Source organism: Armigeres subalbatus, chromosome 1 (genome assembly GCF_024139115.2).
Source record: "Armigeres subalbatus isolate Guangzhou_Male chromosome 1, GZ_Asu_2, whole genome shotgun sequence".
NCBI lineage: Eukaryota > Metazoa > Arthropoda > Insecta > Diptera > Culicidae > Armigeres > Armigeres subalbatus.
Genome location: NC_085139.1, coordinates 194760374 through 194782689, shown reverse-complemented (window position 1 = coordinate 194782689; position 22316 = coordinate 194760374). Strand labels below are relative to the sequence as shown.

The window sequence follows — 22316 nt, the reverse complement described above, 5'->3', positions numbered from 1 at the left end:
TCCGAACCTGGTCCTTAAACACGCGATCCTTGCCGCTCCAGATATGTTCAGGAGCTGCCTCCAACGTTGTCTGGATGAAGGAAACTTTCCAGATCGTTGGAAACGACAGAAATTGGTGCTATTTCCCAAGTCTGGGAAATCCCCGGGAGAACCTTCGGCATACAGACCGATTTGCCTCCTCGACAGAGCTGGTAAGCTGCTTGAGAGGGTTATTTTGAACAGATTGTCGACCTATACCGAGCGTATTGGTGGGCTATCAAACAACCAGTATGGCTTCCGTAAAGGTCGTTCCACCGTCGAAGCAATTCGATCGGTAACGGATACGGCCAAGATAGTGAGAGGTTTGAACAGGCGAGGTATTAGATACTGCGCATTGATTACACTTGAAGTAAAAAATGCGTTTAACAAAGCTAACTGGGTAGCTATTACTGACTCCCTGCACCGATTGAAAGTTCCATATTACCTGTGCAGGATAATGAAAATTATTTTCAGAATAGGGTGCTGATATACGACACGGATGCTGGTCAAAAGTCGATCGTAGTGTCTGCGGGTGTTCCACAGGGGTCGATCCTCGAACCGGTTCTGTGGAATATTATGTACGACGGAGTATTACGCTTAAGTCTCCCGGCCGGTGTGAAAATAGAAGGCGTAATGCTAGAGGTAACAGGAGGCACTCTCGACTAAGTCGAACTAGAGGCTTCATACGCGATTGGCAGAGTGGAGGAATGGCTTAACTCGAGGCGGTTGTCCCTTGCACACCACAAGACGGAAGTCGTGGTGGTGCATAACCGTCATGGGTTGCAGCAAGCGAGGATAAGAGTAGGGACCTGCACAGTTAACTCCGTGAGGTCTCTTAAGCATCTGGGCGTGATGATCGACGATAAGCTCAATTTTACGAGCCACGTCGATTATGCATGTCAGCGGGCTTCATTGGCGATAAAATCTTTATCACGAATGATGATCGGCGGTGCATAGTCAAGTGCGTAGGTTGATAGCGGGCGTAGCATTGTCTATCATTCGCTATGACGTACCGGCATGGGCCGTAGCACTAAAGGCCGAGTACAATGTAAAGAAACTAATCAGAGTACACCGGCTGATGTGCCTACGTGTCGCGAGCGCATATCGCACCATATCATATAAGGCGGTGTGCGTTATAGCTGGGATGATGCCGATAGACATACTCCTAGAGGAAGATGTGGAGTGCTACAACGAAAGGGAATCGGTGCAAGTGCGACGTGTCAAGAGAGCAGCCTCGCTGCTCAAATGGCAAAGAGCATGGGACACCGCAGTCAAAGGTCGTTGGACCCACAGACTGATTCCGGATGTGTCCAACTGGGTCGATAGAAAACATGGTCAGGTCAACTTCCACCTAACACAGGTGTTGTCTGAACATGGTTGCTTTAAAAAATTCCTACACAGGTTTGGCTTCGCAGATTCTGCGGAGTGTCCAGAATGTGTAGGTGAGGTAGAGTCGGCAGAGCATGTGATGTTCGCATGCCCGCGATCCGAGGTAGAACGCAATGCCATGCTGCTTGTTAGCGGTATGGATACAACCCCGGACAACCTCGTCGAAAGGATGCGCCGGGAGGAAGTTATATGGAATGCGGTGAACACAGCATCTCAACAGATTATGTCGAAACTGCAGCGGTGGTGGCGTCTTGAACAAAACCAACGAAGGCAGTAAGGGCACCTGTGATGCAGTGAACACTTTGCTCACCCCGACAACCAACATGTCGCGGTTGGGCTGCGGGGACCTCCGTATGTAGATATAGAGGTCATTGCGGTTCATGCGCGGTGGTTGTTTTCGGGGTGCCCGTCTCCAACGTGAGATTATGATACGGACCGCTAGGTTACTATCATAGCTTGCGATCGACGGGTGGTGAGGTTACCATCCTTGAAGTCGATGTGTGTTAACGTCAAGTGCGTTAGCATAGGCGTGAGCGTTCTCAATAGTCCCCCCCCTGATGTATTGCTTAATTGCGGGCCAGGGGTACGGACTGGCGAAAGGGTTTTGGTTTTAATGGGTCGGGTAACATACCCATCCCCACACTACCTGAGTTAACCTCCTCAGGTGTCTGGATGCAGATTTCCGTTTACCCTTGCTCAAAAAAAAAAAAAAGAAACACTACTTCCCAGATCGTAACTGTCCAGGAAAATATAAAATTATTTAAATTGAGGAAAATTAATCTAAGGACTACATAAAGTGGGTCATGAGACATTGTGGCTTGGGCCACTAACAAACGCAACTTGAAGGCCGGTCCATGGCTATTCGATCATCCGTCCAGAAATTTTTGCAATATCGGACTTATCAGTAAAGAAATAAAGTAAAATATTAAGAGAAAATAACATTTATTGTATCATTCAAATTTTAATAAGATGTAACACAATAGAGATTACAAACTATAAAAAATCGCTTGGCCTCCTTTTGTTCTTATTATTAAGTATATTGGGTACACAACTGTCAAAATGTATGGAGTTCTCATTGATATTTAGCTCCCAGATCATCGTCGTTATGGAAAGATGTTACGTCTGTGAAGGCAGCGACAATCTTCCTTTATAATTTATTACCTCTATTTGGTGTACACATACAAACAGAACATTGAGTTTTCAATGAAGAAAATTGCTAGCGGTTATATTTGACACATATAGATAGTCTACATTTGCTACATTATTTTGACAACATAAAGCTGCTCATACCAATATCTAAAATCGATCCAATTCAATTCCTTCATTCAATTATTTGCTTCGAAAACAATTATGTCGTCGACATCCTGAAGTGTCTGCTTCATTGCTTCTTCAATATGCTCTTGCAGAGGCGCATCGTCTTCTACCGTCGGATGCTTATAACCCTCAAGAAAATAGCATGGCAACCCCTTGGCCTCACTAAACTCCTTCGGCATGCACGAAGGATCTCTTGGCTGCAGCTGGAAGTTGTATCCTGGATGTTTAATAAGCCAATCTTTGGTCGTGGGGCTACAATTAACTTTGCAGGCCTCGCTTCCCGATTCGAACTTGTTAGCAATGGTCACATTGTGCCCAAACAGGCAGTAACGAGGCATTTTACGACCGACCACTCCGGTTAGGACCGTTCCGGTGTGAATACCAATACGCATCTGAAAATGGGGATATTTGTTAAAAATTCCAAAGTATAGCTCAAATCCACTTACCCTGATATGTTGTCCATCATGGGTGTTGTACAACGAACAAGTCTCTATCATCCTTAGTGCCATCCATGCCACCTTATGGGCATCGTAAATACCAGCTCGATGCAATCCACTGGCAACGCAATAAGCATCCCCAATCGTTTCTACTTTATAAACGTCGAAAAATCCACAAAGCTCGTCGAAATGCTTATACAAGCATTCTAGCATGTTAATAACCATGAACGGGGTCGCCCTAGAGCAGATACTGGTGAATCCCACTATGTCGCTGAACAGCATTGTTACATCCGAATACGTTTTAGCATCAATCTGTGCTCCAAGCCAGAGTCTCTCAGCGATGTCTTCCGGAAACATCAGCTGCAACAAATTTACGTTCTTCTTACGCTCTTTCGTAACCGCCGCATTTGCTTCTTCGATGGAACTTTTCAATTTATCCATTCGACGGCGAAGCCCATCCTGGGCTCGAGCCTGTTCGCCAACCAAAATCACCTCCCTAGTTGCATCATGTAGTGGAATGTCGGATATGAAAAGACCATTGCAGGTTAGCCCTTCCAAGCCATCGAGGAAAGGAGACCCAACGAAGAGAAGCGAATTCGATTCCGGGCAGAAAACCATTTGGCCTTTGATTTCCAAGCCTTTCGCGAAGAAATCTGGACGACCTGGAGGAGCACGCAAGGAGATCATGAATGGAGTATTCGTACGACGGACAATCTCCCGGAAGCTTAGCGAAAGTCCACGAGGACGTTTGAAGCGGAAATAGGTGCACGCCGATTGTCCACTAGTTGCCATGTAGTTCTTGAACAACCGACTGAATCCTTGTCCAACCTGAACCAAATCTAGGTTTTCATCCATTATAAAATGCCAAGGAAAGGCCTTGCAGAAGAAATCATTGTCCATTTTGAGATCCTTCACATCAGACGATACGCTCTCACGCAATACTCCCCGACTGTCAGTTACAATGGGAACGACCTGTTCCTCAAAATCTTCAACATTGAATAGATATCGATACCGAGGCACGTCTCCATCCAACGGTTCCATTTCAATTGGAGATTCGTAGTGGAAAAGTAAACGACTCAACGCTTGCAAACATCCCAACAAAAGCCATGCCAGGACCGGTCGCTCCGAAGTGAAAATCAGCTCGCCTTCTCCAGCACAAACGAATCCCGTATCGGAGATATCCTCCTCTTGTAGTTTGAGTACGTCATACACGCCATCCAGCGATCCGAGGAATTCCTGCAAATTGGAACCCAAACACTTGAATGCCCGCTCGATTATGCCGACGCAGGCCGTGTGTATGAGCTCGTTGCCCAGCAGGATCAGAATCTCGCTGGCAGATGACTCTGTGGAAGTGGAAACTTTTGTTATTTTCATACAAATGTCGAGATTTGAGAAACCGTTTAAGAAAAATTGGTGTAATATGCCACATTTTGTAGCTCAGACAGCACAGCCAAGCATAGAAAACAAATTTTGATTTTAATTTGAAGTCAACATCAAAATAAGTTTCCTATTTGCTCTCATTATGATGTAAGACTTTGCTTGGGAGGGGTATATTTTTGCATCACGTAGGAATTAATAGAGTTATCCTTAAACAACCACACATTAAACCAAACAGTGAATTAAAAATAAAACTTACCATCAATTTGATTCAAAGTGTCCTGCACATCCGCCAAATAGTCGTAATGTGGATAGATATGCAGTGCATTGCGATCTGTTTTCCTGCAAATACAAAGAGATTGATAGCCGCCCCATGCATTGTTTGAAAACATTTTCCACCCCCATGAAGCAGAGAACACCCGACAAATACGAACAACACCTCGAATTTCCCACACCAATACACTTACAACTTGTCCAGAGCGGGCCACCTGTTGCGATGTTTATCAATCAACGACATGAGTGCCTCGTACACATCCTCGTTCTGGGTCACCGAAGTGAGCACGAAGCGCGAATGAAGGGCGGAAAAATCGAAAGAAAAAATGCAATTTTATCGATTGGCTCCGTTCAGAATAATTTGGAGAAAAACATGGCTGCCACATAGAAAAACTATAATTCATCAAATTGGACCAACCGAATGCCTACCGAGGGTGCCGTTAACAGCTGGATAGCTCCGTTCAGGTGGGTCAGGGTGAGTGCATCGTCCAGAATTTCACTCAAATCTTCGTCCAGGTTCCATCCTGATCCTTCGGCAATCGAGTGCTGGCGATGGAGCATTTCTGATGGGGCATGTCGCGAAAATGGACAAGCCATGGTTTACTGCTGAAATTACATTAATTAGGGGGTCATTTTTCTTTTATTTCCATCAAATACTGTTATTTTCTAATCTACTTTGCTATCCATTTCATCGATTCAAATTTCCATAAAATCTAAACTGACAGAGCTTCAGTATAGAAGGACATATCAAATCATTTCAAAATTAACAGATTTATCAATCTCGTTTCATTTTAGCATGTTAAAAATAACATGAAAAAATAACTCACCTTGAATACTAAGTAAAAACAATTTTTAGATGTTGTTTTTAACTCACTGTTTGCTTCGAAGATAAAAATGACCACCGGAGTCTGCGGAAAAATATGCGATACTGGTTGAATAACGCTAGTCAATCCACCTTGCAGAATTATAGTGGCTCTCGAAACCACAATGCCAAATAATTAAATTGCTATTTTTTTAAACAATTTGTTGAAATTGTTCAAATGTTCAAATCAAAATTTATTTATTTATTAAAAGTCGCATTTCTGGATGAATAATTTTAATAGTAGTTTGTGCAACTAGTTACAACAAAAATCGAGTTTTGCAACGAGTTGCACACGCTTGTTTTTGCAATGACGAAAAATGGGCTCCAGTATGGTAAATCTGTACCAAAATTGTAATTTACTCCGCATGATCATTCTTGTCAATGAATTGTGTTGCTGCAGATAACAATCAGATTCAATGTTATCGTGAAACATTGCATAGCTCGACAAGCTATGAAGCAATAGATGATGAATAGTTCCCTTCGGAATCCCCAAAGGATTCCCTTCGGAATCTAGGCAGAATTCGCTTCGGAATCCCCGCAGGTTTCCCTTCGGAATCCCCGCAGGATTCCCTTCGGAATCGCAAAAGGGTTCCCTTCGGAATCCCAAAAGGATTCCCTTCGGAATCCCAAAAGGATTCCCTTCGGAATCCCCGAAGGATTCCATTCGCAATCCCCACAGGATTCCCTTCGGAAAAAGGATTCCCTTCGGAATCCCCAAAGAATTCCCTTCGGAGTCCCCAAAGGATTCCCTTCGAAGTCCCCAAAGGATTCCCTTCGGAATCCCCAAAGGATTTCCTTCGGAATCCCCGCAGGATTCTCTTCGGAATCCACGCAGGATTCCCTTCGGAATCCCCGAAGGATTCCATTCGCAATCCCCACAGGATTCCCTTCAGAATCCCCAAAGGATTCCCTTCGGAGTCCACGAAGGATTCCCTTCGGATTCTCAAAAGTTTTCCCTAATAAAAAAATCCAAAACAATTACAATAGAAATTATTGTAACATTACGCTGAAATTAATAGTAATTACGGTAAACTCTATTGTGGCTCACAATAGAATAACATTGAAGAATATTGTTTTCCACCATAACGGCTATTGTAAATGGCAGTTTTACAATAGAAAATAGGGGTTGTTATGTATCTTTACAATAAAAAAAAAACGATTTTTTCTCGAACAAATTTTTGCCATTACAATTAAATTTATTGTGATTCTATTGCCAACTTTTTACTGTCAATTTAATCTATTGTACGTTTATTGGAACAACAATATGGCACTTTAATTGGTATGATATAAAAACAATAGAATTTAATGTTCATAAATAAAATGTATTGCGATTTTATGATAATTTATTGCAACTCTATTGTATGTTTTATCCGGGTTCCCTTCAGAATCCCCGCAGTTTCCCTTCGGAATCCCCGCAGGATTCCCTTTGGAATCCCCGCTGAATTCCCTTTGGAATCCACGCAGGATTCCCTTCGGAATCCCCGAAGGATTCCCTTCGGGATCCCCAAAAAATTCCCTTAGGAATCCGCAAAGGATTCCTTCGAATCCCAAAGATTCCTTCGAATCCTAAAGGATTCCTTCGAATCCCCAAAGGATTCCTTCGGAATCCCCAAAGGATTCCTTCGAATCAAAGGATTCCCTTCGGAATCCCCAAAGGATTCCTTCGAATCCCCAAAGGATTCCTTCGGAATCCCCAAAGGATTCCCTTCGAATCCCCAAAGGATTCCTTCGGAATCCCCAAAGGATTCCTTCGAATCCCCAAAGGATTCCTTCGGAATCCCCAAAGGATTCCTTCGGAATCCCCAAAGGATTCCTTCGGAATCCCCAAAGGATTCCTTCGAATCCCCAAAGGATTCCTTCGGAATCCCCAAAGGATTCCTTCGAATCCCCAGCGATTCCCTTCGAATCCCCAAAGGATTCCCTTCGGAATCCCCAAAGGATTCCTTCGGAATCCCCGCAGGATTCCTTCGAACTCCCCAAAGGTGTTCCTTCGGAATCCCCAAAGGATTCCCTTCGGAATCCCCAAAGGATTCCCTTCGGAATCCCCAAAGGATTCCCTTCGGAATCCCCAAAGGATTCTCTTCGGAATCCCCAAAGATTCCTTCGGAATCCCCAAAGGATTCCTTCGGAATCCCCAAAGGATTCCTTCGGAATCCCCAAAGGATTCCTTCGAATCCCCAAAGGATTCCTTCGAATCCCCAAAGGATTCCTTCGAATCCCCAAAGGATTCCTTCGGAATCCCCAAAGGATTCCCTTCAGAATCCCCAAAGGATTCCCTTCGGGATCCCCAACAGGTTTCCTTCGGAATCCCGAAAGGATTCCCTTCGGAATCCCCAAAGGATTCCCTTCGGAATCCCAAAGGATTTCCTTCGAAATCCCCAGAGGATTCCCTTCGGAATCCCCAAAGGATTCCCTTCGGAATCCCCAAAGGATTCCCTTCGGAATCCTCAAAGGATTCCCTTCGGAATCCCCAAAGGATTCCCTTCGGATCCCCAAAGGATTCCTTCGAATCCCCAAAGGATTCCTTCGAATCCCCAAAGGATTCCCTTCGGAATCCCCAAAGGATTCCCTTCGAATCCCCAAAGGATTCCTTCGAATCCCCAAAGGATTCCTTCGGAATCCCCAAAGGATTCCCTTCGAATCCCCAAAGGATTCCTTCGGAATCTGAATCTCAAAGGATTCCTTCGAATCCCCAAAGTTCCTTCGAATCCCCAAAGGATTCCTTCAGAATCCCCAAAGATTCCTTCGAATCCCCAAAGGATTCCTTCGAATCCCCAAAGGATTCCTTCAGGAATCCCCAAAGGATTCCTTCGGAATCCCCAAAGGATTCCCTTCGAATCCCCAAAGTTCCTTCGGAATCCCGATTCCTTCGGAATCCCCAAAGGATTCCTTCGGAATCCCCAAAGGATTCCCTTCGGAATCCCCAAGGATTCCTTCGAATCCCCAAAGATTCCCTTCGAATCCCCAAAGGATTCCTTCGAATCCCCAAAGGATTCCCTTCGAATCCCCAAAGGATTCCTTCGAATCCCCAAAGGATTCCTTCGGAATCCCCAAAGGATTCCCTTCGAATCCCCAAAGGATTCCTTCGAATCCCCAAAGGATTCCCTTCGAATCCCCAAAGGATTCCTTCGAATCCCCAAAGGATTCCTTCGGAATCCCCAAAGGATTCCTTCGGAATCCCCAAAGGATTCCTTCGAATCCCCAAAGGATTCCCTTCAGAATCCCCAAAGGATTCCCTTCGAATCCCCAAAGGATTCCTTCGAATCCCCAAAGGATTCCTTCGAATCCCCAAAGTTCCTTCGGAATCCCCAAAGGATTCCTTCGAATCCCCAAAGGATTCCTTCGAATCCCCAAAGGATTCCTTCGAATCCCCAAAGGATTCCTTCGGAATCCCCAAAGGATTCCTTCGAATCCCCAAAGGATTCCTTCGAATCCCCAAAGGATTCCCTTCGAATCCCAAAGGATTCCCTTCGAATCCCTCAGCGATTCCTTCGAAATCCCCAAAGGATTCCCTTCGGAATCCCCAAAGGATTCCCTTCGGAATCCCCAAAGGATTCCCTTCGGAATCCCCAAAGGATTCCCTTCGGAATCCCCAAAGGATTCCCTTCGGAATCCCCAAAGGATTCCCTTCGGAATCCCCAAAGGATTCCCTTCGGAATCCCCAAAGGATTCCCTTCGGAATCCCCAAAGGATTCCCTTCAGAATCCCCAAAGGATTCCCTCGAATCCCCAAAGGATTCCCTTCGAATCCCCAAAGGATTCCCTTCGAATCCCCAAAGGATTCCTTCGAATCCCCAAAGGATTCCCTTCGGAATCCCCAAAGGATTCCTCTTCGAATCCCCAAAGGATTCCCCGAATCCCCAAAGGATTCCCTTCGAATCCCAAAGGATTCCCTTCGAATCCCCCAAAGGATCCCTTCGAATCCCCAAAGGATTCCCCTCGGAATCCCCAAAGGATTCCCCTCGGAATCCCCACAGGATTCCCTTCGAATCCCCAAAGGATTCCCGTTCGAATCCCGATTCGAATCCCCAAAGGCTTCCGTTCAGAATCCCCAAAGGATTCCTTTCGAATCCCCAAAGGATTCCCGTTCGAATCCCGAAAGGATTCCTTTCCGAATCCCAAAAGAATTCCCTTCCGAATCCCCAAAGGATTCCATTCGGAATCCCCAAAGGATTCCCTTCGGAATCCCCAAAGGATTCCATTCGGGATCCCCAAAGGATTCCATTCGGAATTCCCAAAGGATTCCATTTGGAGTCCCCAAAGAATTCCATTCAGAATCCCCAAAGGATTCCATTCGGAATCCCCAAAGGATTCCGTTCGGAATCCCGAAAGGATTCCCGTTCGGAATCCCGAAAGGATTCCCGTTCGGAATCCCGAAAGGATTCCCGTTCGGAATCCCGAAAGGATTCCCGTTCGGAATCCCGAAAGGATTCCGTTCGAATCCCCAAAGATTCCGTTCGGAATCCCGAAAGGATTCCCGTTCGGAATCCCGAAAGGATTCCCGTTCGGAATCCCGAAAGGATTCCCGTTCGGAATCCCGAAAGGATTCCCGTTCGGAATCCCGAAAGGATTCCCGTTCGGAATCCCGAAAGGATTCCCGTTCGGAATCCCGAAAGGATTCCCGTTCGGAATCCCAAAGGATTCCCGTTCGGAATCCCCAAAGGATTCCCTTCGGAATCCCCAAAGTTCCTGTTCGGAATCCCCAAAGGATTCCCGTTCGAATCCCAAAGGATTCCTGTTCGAATCCCCAAAGGATTCTGTTCGAATCCCAAAGGATTCCTGTTCGAATCCCCAAAGGATTCCCTGTTCGAATCCCCAAAGGATTCCCGTTCGAATCCCAAAGATTCCCGTTCGGAATCCCCAAAGGATTCCCGTTCGAACTCCCAAAGGATTCCCGTTCGAATCCCCAAAGGATTCCCTGTTCGAATCCCCAAAGGATTCCTGTTCGAATCCCCAAAGGATTCCGTTCGAATCCCCAAAGGATTCCGTTCGAATCCCCAAAGGATTCCCGTTCGAAATCCCCAAAGGATTCCCGTTCGGAATCCCCAAAGGATTCCCGTTCGGAATCCCCAAAGGATTCCCGTTCGGAATCCCCAAAGGATTCCCGTTCGGAATCCCCAAAGGATTCCCGTTCGGAATCCCCAAAGGATTCCCGTTCGGAATCCCCAAAGGATTCCCGTTCGGAATCCCCAAAGGATTCCCGTTCGGAATCCCCAAAGGATTCCCGTTCGGAATCCCCAAAGGATTCCCGTTCGGAATCCCCAAAGGATTCCCGTTCGGAATCCCCAAAGGATTCCCGTTCGGAATCCCCAAAGGATTCCCGTTCGGAATCTCCAAAGGATTCCCGTTCGAATCCCCAAAGGATTCCTGTTCGAATCCCCAAAGGATTCCCGTTCGAATCCCTGAAAGGATTCCGTTCGAATCCCCAAAGGATTCCCGTTCGGAATCCCCAAAGGATTCCCCGTTCGAATCCCCAAAGGATTCCCGTTCGAATCCCCAAAGGATTCGTTCGAATCCCCAAAGGATTCCCGTTCGAACTCCCCAAAGGATTCCCTTCGGAATCCCCAGAGACTTCCCTTCGGAATCCCCAAAGGATTCCCGTTCGGAATCCCCAAAGGATTCCCGTTCGGAATCCCCAAAGGATTCCCGTTCGGAATCCCCAAAGGATTCCCGTTCGGAATCCCCAAAGGATTCCCGTTCGGAATCCCCAAAGGATTCCCATCGGAATTCCCAAAGGATTCCCTGCGGAATTCCCAAAGGATTCCCTTCGGAATAACCAAAGGATTCCCATCGGAATCCCCAAAGGATTCCCATCGGAATCCCCAAAGGATTCCCATCGGAATCCCCAAAGGATTCCCATCGGAATCCCCAAAGGATTCCCATCGGAATCCCCAAAGGATTCCCATCGGAATCCCCAAAGGATTCCCATCGGAATCCCCAAAGGATTCCCATCGGAATCCCCAAAGGATTCCCTTCGGAATCCCCAAAGGATTCCCTTCGGAATCCCCAAAGGATTCCTTCGAATCCCCAAAGGATTCCTTCGGAATCCCCAAAGGATTCCCTTCGAATCCCCAAAGGATTCCTTCGAATCTCCCAAAGGATTCCCTTCGAATCCCCAAAGGATTCCTTCGAATCCCCAAAGGATTCCTTCGAATCCCCAAAGATTCCTTCGAATCCCCAAAGGATTCCTTCGAATCCCCAAAGGATTCCTTCGAATCCCCAAAGGATTCCTTCGAATCCCCAAAGGATTCCCTTCGAATCCCAAAGCGATTCCCTTCGAATCCCCAAAGGATTCCCTTCGGAATCCCCAAAGGATTCCTTCGAATCCCCAAAGGATTCCCTTCGAATCCCCAAAGGATTCCTTCGGAATCCCAAAGGATTCCCTTCGGAATCCCCAAAGGATTCCCTTCGAATCCCCAAAGTTCCTTCGAATCCCCAAAGGATTCCTTCGAATCCCCAAAGGATTCCCTTCGAATCCCCAAAGGATTCCTTCGAATCCCCAAAGGATTCCTTCGAATCCCCAAAGGATTCCCTTCGGAATCCCCAAAGGATTCCTTCTGAATCCCCAAAGGATTCCTTCGGAATCCCCAAAGGATTCCTTCGAATCCCAAAGGATTCCTTCGGAATCCCCAAAGGATTCCTTCGAATCCCCAAAGGATTCCCTTCGGAATCCCCAAAGGATTCCTTCGAATCCCCAAAGTTCCTTCGAATCCCCAAAGGATTCCCTTCGAATCCCCAAAGGATTCCTTCGAATCCCAAAGGATTCCCTTCGAATCCCCAAAGGATTCCCTTCGAATCCCCAAAGGATTCCCTTCGAATCCCAAAGGATTCCCTTCGAATCCCCAAAGGATTCCCTTCGGAATCCCCAAAGGATTCCTTCGAATCCCCAAAGGATTCCCTTCGAATCCCCAAAGGATTCCTTCGAATCCCCAAAGGATTCCTTCGAATCCCCAAAGGATTCCTTCGAATCCCCAAAGGATTCCCTTCGAAATCCCCAAAGGATTACCACCGGAATCCCCAAAGGATTACCTTCGAATCCCCAAAGCGATTCCTCTTCGAATCCCCAAAGGATTCCCTTCGGAATCCCCAAAGGATTCCCTTCGGAATCCCCAAAGGATTCCCTTCGGAATCCCCAAAACGATTCCTTTCGGAATCCCCAAAACGATTCCTTTCGGAATCCCCAAAAGGATTCCTTTCGGAATCCCCAAAGGATTCCCATCGGAATCCCCAAAGGATTTCCTTCGGAATCCCCAAAGGATTCCCTTCGGAACCCCCAAAGGATTCCCATCGGAATCCCTAAAGGATTCCCGTTCGGAATCCCCAAAGGATTCCCGTTCGGAATCTCCAAAGGATTCCCGTTTGGAATCTCCAAAGGATTCCCGTTCGGAATCTCCAAAGGATTTCCGTTCGGAATCTCCAAAGGATTCCCGTTCGGAATCTCCAAAGGATGTTCTTCGAGAACGAATTTTTACAGTGGGTACTGATTTCTAAATAAACTTCAAACGTACTCTGTCAAATTTATTCAAACTTAGCACAGTCTTTAGGAAGGTTATTTAAATTCTCGTCTAAGTTTCAAAAACTTCTTAATTTGAATCAACCAAATGTTATACTGGCTGCATCATGTAGAATTAATAAATCATTTAAAATTGTTCCACGTAAGAAACAAGTCAATCATCTTGCTATTTTTTCTTCAGAGTAATAATTTGTTGCGAGATTCATTACTGCTGAAAAGTGATAACTTATTGGCTATAGTGCCCGATTTGAATAAAACAAATATAAATAAATGACTTTAATACTTATCCCAATTATCATGAACAATCAAATTTCATATTAACAAAATCATATTTATTGTGAGCTTGCGCTTTGAGGACATGCTGGAAGTGTATCGGAATGTTTACATTCCGCATTCTTCTGTAGTTCTTGCTCTTCACTAACACGCTCTCATAATTCAACTGAGGTCCTTATTCTGATGTGGTATAGTAATACTTCATAATGAAAACATACACAGAGCTAAGATCCTTGCAAATTGTTGAGCAACCTTTACAAAATGCACAGAATCAAGAGAAATTTTTAGACGTTCAACATTCAATGATTTGCTTCAGTGGATTTATCAATTCAATGCTGAATTCTTTGCCCTGATGGATAGACAACAATGTACGCACAAACATTTGCTCTTCATGAAAGCTTTAGGCTCGTTTGCTCACTAGGCGCCTCCATAAACGGTGTCGAAATCGAAACGGGTCGAAATACACTCGCATCAGCAAATCAGTTGATGGATCGAACAGCATGACAGTAAACTGTCGTAAGCTTTCTCAATACAAATAATAATTTGAGTATGATTTTATTCGCAATTGTGGTAGATATCGAACCAAAGAATCTAGCTTTAAAACGAATAAAAAGTCAACAAAAAAGAGCTTTACTTCTACGTATATTCAATCAGGGAAAGTACCCGAAAGATAGCGGACATGTAACGCACACATAGAAATCAAATGCATTGCGATGCACCCTCATGTCTGAACCACCCACTCACCTGGTGAACTCTATTAGGCTCAAACCACCTCAAACGCTGCACTGCCGTTACTGTCGCCCGTGAACAGCAAGAGAACCAGCGAGGACATTTGTTTTTGTTTGCTAACTTTTTCCACAACCTGCTCATCACAATCAGCGCACATCACAGAGTTGAAACCGAATCGATTTGTCGCCATTCTTTGGGTTGCTCCGGAATTGAAAAGAAATGCAAACAAGGCGGAACTTAGTCTCAATAGAATCCACTATCGTATGGTTAGAAAAACGGTACTGTTCGCTTGGCCATAATTTCCGAAACACTTTGGCGAAAAGTGAAGTGATCCAATGAGAAAACAAGTAAATTACAACGGAGATAAAAAAAATCGATGAAATGTGGTTGATGATGATCTACGGAAGATAATCAAATCGCTAATTGTGATCTAATTATAGTCTTGGAGGGATCAGTGACCACGGAATCAAGTGACAAGTGATTAGATTAATGTTATAGGCAGACATTGTTCGTCGTAAGTGTTTTGTCCCATAAAGTGCTGAGATACTATCTGCAGAGTTGTTGTTTATGGCACTGCTACTTACGGGACCGAAAACAACCACGGAATGGAGATGCATGGTGAGTTATCTAAAACTGCTGGATGGAGAACATTATCATTGTCAGAATCTGCTGCTGTAGTTATATTGGATAACTTTCGAATCTAGCACAGTGGGCAGCCATGTAAGATTATCAGTTCAGGGAAGGCAAGTTCAATTCTAACACGATTGAAAGTTAGTTCGCAGATAGAGCGACCTACTTTCCACTGTGTAACGATGTTTTACTAATTTCCAGTATTTTATCGTATAGAATCTTGTAATATGGAAAGTATAGTGAATTCATAAGGTTTATTTGATATGTTAATATCTCCTTCGGGATATGGTTGTTCTCGGTATATGAGAGTGGTTAATTAAAATATGCCGCAACTACATGAGATTCTGAATAAACGCTTTATGAAATGTCAGAAGCGGATCAGATCGAAATGAATATGCAATGTGTTTTTAGTGTTTCGGAATTCGGATAACTGCATAATGATATGTCAGAAATGGATGGGGATAACCGTTGGAAGCAGATCGGGATAAAAGAAAATGTCGTTATATAGATAATCTTGTAATCTTGTAATCTTGTAATATCAACGCACCCTCTGACCATAGCCTATCTGCGTTGTATTTAAATACCGCTGAGCGATACGTCTACTGGGCAACACGTCCGGTGTGCACTGCACTAAGATCTCCTTAGATGCAACCGGACCGAGATCTTACTTAAGGCTCCCAAGGGTCCGTTTCGTTGTGATATGTTGCCATAAAATAGAAATATATGCACTTGCTTTTCTAATCTACGGGAATATTTAAATTTACTAATGATATTGATTAGTGACATGTAGATTCATTCATCGATCAGATTAGAACGAGCTCAGTGCAAATAAAATATAAACGCAATACTTATCTGCAATTCACAGAAGATGTTGGGATTGTCCTTGAAGTAATCACGTTGTGAACACAGACTTCCTGTATTGACGGTGGTTGTTATGAATATGAATACCACTGCTGATACCGGAACAATAAGATTTTCTTCATCACTGGTCGCCTGGAAAGAGGTAGATAAAAGAATTGGGCCGCTTTCACTCGCCGGCCCGCAAAACATTAGTAAGTAATTAATCTTACTGCAAAGCCAAAAATACAATTCTAATAATTCTGTCTTATTAATGGATATCACACATGCCCATCTGATACTCAACTTAACCAAAAACATATTCTCAATACTTAATAAAATGATAACTGTATATAGTTTCTATTATTGTCCATATATACCTACTATTCAATCTAGGATTCCAAATCGGATAAATTAATTCAGTTGCTAACTAAAAGCTTATCCTCAACGCTTTGGCTGTCAATAGTCTCCACAATATGAACCTTAGAGGTTATAACTTTGTTCGATCCTACATCTGTTTATATTAAAACTCAATCCTAACTGCCCCGAAACCGCTTTCAACACATAACTGCCCCGAGCACAGCCACTACATGCGACCCACAGGACCCCAATCGAGGACGACCTACACTATACCGTTGTGAGCTTACACCCTCTCCTGGGCTGTGCGACGCTGAAAACATGCTCCTAACGTTTGATGCCTAAAAATAAAAATAATTAAACTAATTACACTAAATCTTACACTTTTGATCGAACCCGGCTGACATTCGCGTTAAACAATGTGTTCCATGAGTGCTGATCACTCATGATAACGCCCCGAATCGGCGAATAAAATTCAGTTTAAGGCAGAGTTTAAACCCTCTCTTGCGCTAAGTAATGCTGAAAATCTAACTTCTAGGAATTTGATTCGTAGAAACAAATTATACTGAAATTGGTGCGTGGCAAAATAAGTTATACTATTAGCTAATTTAGTTAAACCCTGACTACCCCACATTATACTGGCCCGTTTGGAGTCATCCAGTGGCACTTGGTCTTAGCATTCGTTTTCTTTTTAAATTCTATAACAATTCACCACCCCATATTAGTAATATGTAGAACGAATGCTTGACTATTACTATACTAAGTATAGTAAAAGACCGGAAGTAATAATTGGGCCAGCCACCACCAATGTCGTTATATAGATAACACATTAAATATGTAGGAAGTTGTTCTCTAACTTTTACGAAGAACTATGGCAATGACGCAGATAGAATAGAAGATAGAAGATAACACCGAGGATTTTTCAATACAAGATAATTCAATCTTCAATATCCCATACATGTCATTGGCAAACAAATTTCATTAGGTGCAGTGCCAACTTTAGGATAAATGTCGAACCATTGCAGTAAAAATAATCTAACTTCTTACTGTTATTGAAACTTCACTGATTTATTCAATTTATTGTATTTATTTACCTAAAGAGTAAATCTTTGTCCCAAAAAGCGTTATAAAACCAAAAATGTTACTTGGGTGTCGTCTCATGAGTTTAATTGGACGTTATATGTTCCCGGCAGCCTGTCGTGATGATAGCCGAATGTTTCGTCAAGCTCTAGGGACAGGAACGACAGCAATCCTCAAACTTCGACACCATCGATGATTTTATAGCAGGGGGAACTGGAGATGTAATCCTTTCTTGTGAATCTGATCTCATTGATCCGTTTCGCTAAAATCAAATAAAAAAAAATAAAAAAATATTCACTCATCAGCTCGATTAGGCACTCAATTTTTTCGGTAAATTCTGCCGAGATTATGGCAAGATCCATCTTGTCATGTGGGAGAGAGCGATCCGGAATACTTGTGGTGGTTCAAAGTACTTAAATACATCGCAGTGCACGAACAATCAGCAAAAAAATGTATGATAGCTTGTTTTTTGCAATTCTTCTACTTTGGAGAAGGTTAAAGAATTACTCTTGCTCATTGTCTGAATCTTCATATATATGAGCTCTGTATTAAAAATTGTAGGATTATTTAGTACAGGTTATTCATTTCGAACAGATTATTCAGTAATAGCAGCGAAAATTAATACGAAACGGGCCAAAAAGGTGGCCTTTACATGTATTTGAAAAGTATATCGATAAGATATGATAATTATCATCATTTTTTCATTATTATGGAAGCAACGCCGCGCCTCCTGATATGGAAGCAACGATGTGCTTCCACGCACTGCTGCGATTATTTAGTTCGACTGCCATCCGCTGGAGCGCTTTAGTCACATTCGCATGTTTTTAGCAAGAGTGAGCTATATTGTTAATAATATATTATTAATCGACATAGGTACTTACGAAATTCTCTAGTTTTAATTTATTGACGAAATTTTAACCAAATTTAGGTTAAGGGTAACTTCAAGTATTACTGCATCAATGAATTGTTTTGGCTTCCGCATTGTTTTATTGTTTGTTTTATTTATTTCGTCAGCCGATATATAGTGGGGCGTCATGGTCAGTTTTTTTTTTTCAAATCATTGTTTTTTCGAAACCATCCTGGGTCCCAAACAACTGTGCAAAATTTGAGCCCGATTGGTTGCTTCCTCGTTTTCCGCATCGCGTTTGAAGTTAGTTGGGAATTAGTATATTTTTGCATTTTTATTTCTAGAGGTTTAAGTCCATCGTAAACCAAGTGGCACATTGCGTCAAAGTATAGCCCAAAGTATGCTGGAAAATTTTGCTGAAGAAGGTACGTTGCTGGAACGTCCACGAAACAAGTTATAACGCTTCGAAGATTGATTTTTCAAACCATATGCAAAAAAAGCGTTTATTCTGCCAGCACTGCCGAACTACGTGGACCTTAAACTATAGGGCACTTCACGGAAACATCGCTTTCTCTTTCGTTCCTCATATATTTTGACGTTTACTGGCCTTGTTGTTTTCTAATTTCTTTGCAGCTAGAAAGAGTCAAAGCAGTCCGTGCAGTGCCCTATAGAATAAAGAATAAACTAGAATAAATGATTTTTTGCATATTGATTTTATAAATCAATCTAAGTCTCTTCACTTGTCATAAGACGAGTTTGTACAATCCCATTTGATTCCACCACTTAACTCTTAATCAATCTGAATGTTATTGATTATTATATGGCTTTGATCTTATATGGCTTTGGAGCTAGTGGGAGTTATTTGGAATCATTTCATGGAGTAAAAATTTCGACAAGAAGGAAGATGGATTTTGACCTCTGACAATCATAGGTTGTCTGGTAGTGCTGGCAGAAACATTGATTACTTCCATATGGTTTGAACAATTAATTTTCGAAGCGTAATAACATTGCTTGAAGATCTTCCAGGCACTGGCGGCGCTAGAATTCCGGTAAAGGTAGCATTTTTGGCGTAATTGGTTCATTTATCATTTGGCGTCTTCAGTTAGAATTTTAATTGGAGGCGTTAATCAGTCAAGCGATAAATTAACTTAAAAAAATGATTTTCAAAAAAGGTAATCTAAGAAAGTTTGGAAACTTTCTTCGGTGATTTCTTGACGAGTTCTTTTAGGTTTTTTTTTTAGTAATGCTAATACCTTTCAAATTCCATTAAAAATTTCTTTGGAAATACCAAAGGAAAATATTCCGGATATTCTTTCAGGAATTTTTTAGGAATACCTTCGAAAATAACTTTAGGAGAAATCCTTTTTTCGTTAGGGAATTCTTTCAGAAATTAGGAATTTCTACGGGATATGCTTTAGGTCAACCTTCAGAAATTCTTTTGAGAACTCCTTCAACAAATTACGCCAGGATTTCCTTTTGACATTTCTTCGAAAAAACTTTCTGGAAAGGCCATTGAAAATTTCTTCGGAAATTTATTTATTTATTTATTTAGGCCAACAGGTAAAATTATACCCCAATGACTCCAGAACTACACTTTATATAAATCTAACATAAAATACGTTTAAAACTACACTTATTTGTTTCCATAGACACGTTAAAATCGAACACAAAATAACATGTATTAAACAATCGGCACATACTATACGCAACGGTTCATGTAACCCATAGTTGGTTCTTGCGGTGAGATTACTAAAAAATGAGTGCATGCGAAGATTGCGACAACGGGCGTTTATGTTTAACGCACTTAGCAGAGATGAACAATCTATATCATCTTGTAACAAATCGCCGATAAAACAAACTTTTACCACTTTACCGCCTCGCTTCAAGCAGATCCAGATCAATCAGCTTACATCGACTAGGATAACTGGGTAGATTAAACGGGTCCCTCCAACTGAGGCGACGCAGTGCAAAGCGGATGAATTTCCTTTGCAGAGCTTCAATTCGTTGAATTTCATTCTGGTAATATGGGGACCAGACGGCAGGCGAATACTCCAAAATAGGACGCACAATGGAGCAATATAGTGCCTTCAGATGGTATACGTCGTTGAACTGCTTTCCAAAACGGAACAAGAATACTAGCTGCGATGAAGCTTTTGACACAATATACGAAACGTGGTCCTTGAAGGTTAATTTAGAATCGATGAGTATTCCCAAGTCTTTCACTGTTGATTCACGCTTCCGAACGAAATAATCGAACATTTGGAGACGTTCAATGACATTCAATTAATGTGACACCATTCGGAAAAGGTTGCCAGTTGTAGTTGCAGAAAGGCTGCGTCATTAGGCTCTTTTATCGCAAAATATAGCTTTAGATCATCGGCATATGACAGTTTTAGACACTTCAAAATAAGATGCACATCATTCATGTAAAGCAGGAATAAGAATGGACCGAGGTGGCTGCCTTGAGGAACACCGAACCCAACTAAAAACGGTGAAGAAACGGAGTCTCCGATTTTAACAGACATGCTGCGGCCGGCTGGTTAGATACGAGCGAAGCCAAATAAGCATCCCAACAAACATTCACTAGTTGAACTAACATCAGTGTGATGATTTAATTCAACACTTTGTTGAATTATGTCTGTACTATTTCTTATCACAACTTCTGTTAAAGCTTTGTTCACACGATTTTGGCGAAATTATACAACTACAATATCTACAACGAAAAACAACTTTATTAACTGATTCGTTAAACCTTTAATAAGCATTTTACTAAGCCTCAATTCAGCTACATGTGAATTCTTCGAAAATAATAACGCATAGAAGGTAACATCAGTAAGATCTCCAATGAACGTATTTTGAAGTAATTGCTATTTTCATATAATCATTTTAAAATTTTCCTAAATCGGGTCTCGAACTGCTGTCATTTGATCATCCGCCGGTAACGTTGTCATTCGCGCCATCCTTGATTTGTTAGATATGGCTCACTCAATGCATAACATAAATCTAGATTGCTTTGAGAATAGGTCGTATGTGCAGAAGAGAGGCTCTCTTTGGTCACGCTCTCTTTCGCTAATATATAAACTAGTTTTGCATATTTTGGTACATTTTCACTTCAGAACGCTAGACAAAGCTATTATCTTTGATCATCTGCCAAGAAACATGGAGTAAAGTGTAGTATAGATCTGTAATAATCGAAAGAGAAAGGAAGCAAAGAGAAACTCTCTTTTGCACATACGACCTATTCTCAAAGCACTCTAGAAATAATCTTATTGCTGAATATGAATCATAATTGGACTCTTATTCAATAAGTCGATCTGTCAAACTACAGTTTGTTAATAACTGTACAAGATTTTTATTTCAACCATTGTTCAGCCAGTCATAACCATCGCACACTAGGAAAAACACGTAAAAATAATGTCGATAAACGATAAAATAAAATCCGTCCCCAATGCTATTTATGAATTTATGAAAATTTAATCAATGTATATTCGGCCTTCCTCAGAATCTCTTGATAATCGGTTGCGATATGATTGTCAAAGGCTAAGATTACAGTCGCGATTCGCTGGTTGGGCCACGACCTCGGCCCAACTAACGAATTCGATTTTTTGGTTGGGTCATCTGACAGCCATTTGAACACGTGTATTTCGACTTGAACATCACAAATGATGTCCAGTGACACCCAATCCCGTTTTCCATGTTTACATTGACGTATGGTTGCTTTTTAGTAACAGGCCATGGCCCAACCAGCGGTGGCCCATCTAAAAAGTGACCCAAGTATTAAAATCCCAACCAGCGAATTCCGACTGTATTCCAATTTAGCCGCAATAAAGATCAACATCTATGCGATAATATTGGGATTCCACACATCAAAGATTCAATAATTTTCCGATGTTATTCAACGGCGTTATGTCCGGCTTTTAGTAAATTTAGTTCCGCATGAATACATGATTTTTTTTTTATTGCTCCAGCAGTTTTGTTTTGTTTATTAAATCACGAAAATAAAAAGCATGTCTTGAAAATAAATCATTATTTTTCTATAAATCAAATTTCCCACATCTAGAATCCAGATTTTCTCTCAAACTGAAAAAGCATGTTTTTTCCCACTGTGCAATAGATCAGATAAATGTGAAATCCAATGGTTAAGAAGGACAAAGGTTAAGAAGGATGTCTAATGACTGCTTATTATTAACTTACTATTCAAACTCAATTCGACCACCCTTTCAGAGCATCACATCATAGTCGAACAGAGAACTTTAAAAATCATTAGTTCAGTACATTGTTAAACTTCCCCAATGTGCTGAAATGTGATAAAACGAACACGTAAGTTCGACTTCAAATAAAGGTAGTAAACAAATAAATAGGCCATGTCGAATATTAGTTA

At 42.4% G+C, this 22316-nt stretch overlaps 2 protein-coding genes across 7 annotated transcripts in view; one reads left to right on the top strand and one right to left on the bottom strand.

Annotated features, from left to right (window-relative positions):
* Window positions 1-2528: 2528 nt before the first annotated feature.
* LOC134205638 (head-specific guanylate cyclase) lies at window positions 2529-14335 on the bottom strand. 5 transcript variants are annotated; one of them, XM_062681072.1, is made up of 6 exons: window positions 14200-14335; window positions 5238-5414; window positions 5003-5076; window positions 4795-4877; window positions 3168-4501; window positions 2529-3113 (listed from the first exon to the last, which is right to left on the bottom strand). In XM_062681072.1, the coding sequence occupies exons 2-6, from the start codon at window positions 5403-5405 to the stop codon at window positions 2733-2735; spliced, it is 2040 nt and encodes a 679-aa protein (XP_062537056.1). In that variant the 5' UTR covers window positions 5406-5414; window positions 14200-14335; the 3' UTR covers window positions 2529-2732. The 5 variants fall into 5 exon arrangements, with proteins under 5 accessions (XP_062537056.1, XP_062537057.1, XP_062537059.1 ...); XM_062681073.1 differs by lacking the exon at window positions 14200-14335 and adding an exon at window positions 5636-5738; XM_062681075.1 differs by lacking the exon at window positions 14200-14335 and adding an exon at window positions 5683-5733.
* A 327-nt stretch (window positions 14336-14662) lies between these two features.
* The window catches only part of LOC134205640 (lysoplasmalogenase TMEM86A), a 37218-nt gene continuing 29564 nt past the window's right edge, over window positions 14663-22316 (top strand). For both annotated transcript variants that reach the window (XR_009978165.1, XM_062681077.1), the window contains exon 1: window positions 14663-14802. Coding sequence is in view for 1 of the 2 variants with exons in the window: in XM_062681077.1 (XP_062537061.1) it covers window positions 14752-14802 (51 nt within the window). In the remaining variant the exon portion in view is untranslated. The remainder of the gene's footprint in view (window positions 14803-22316) is intronic.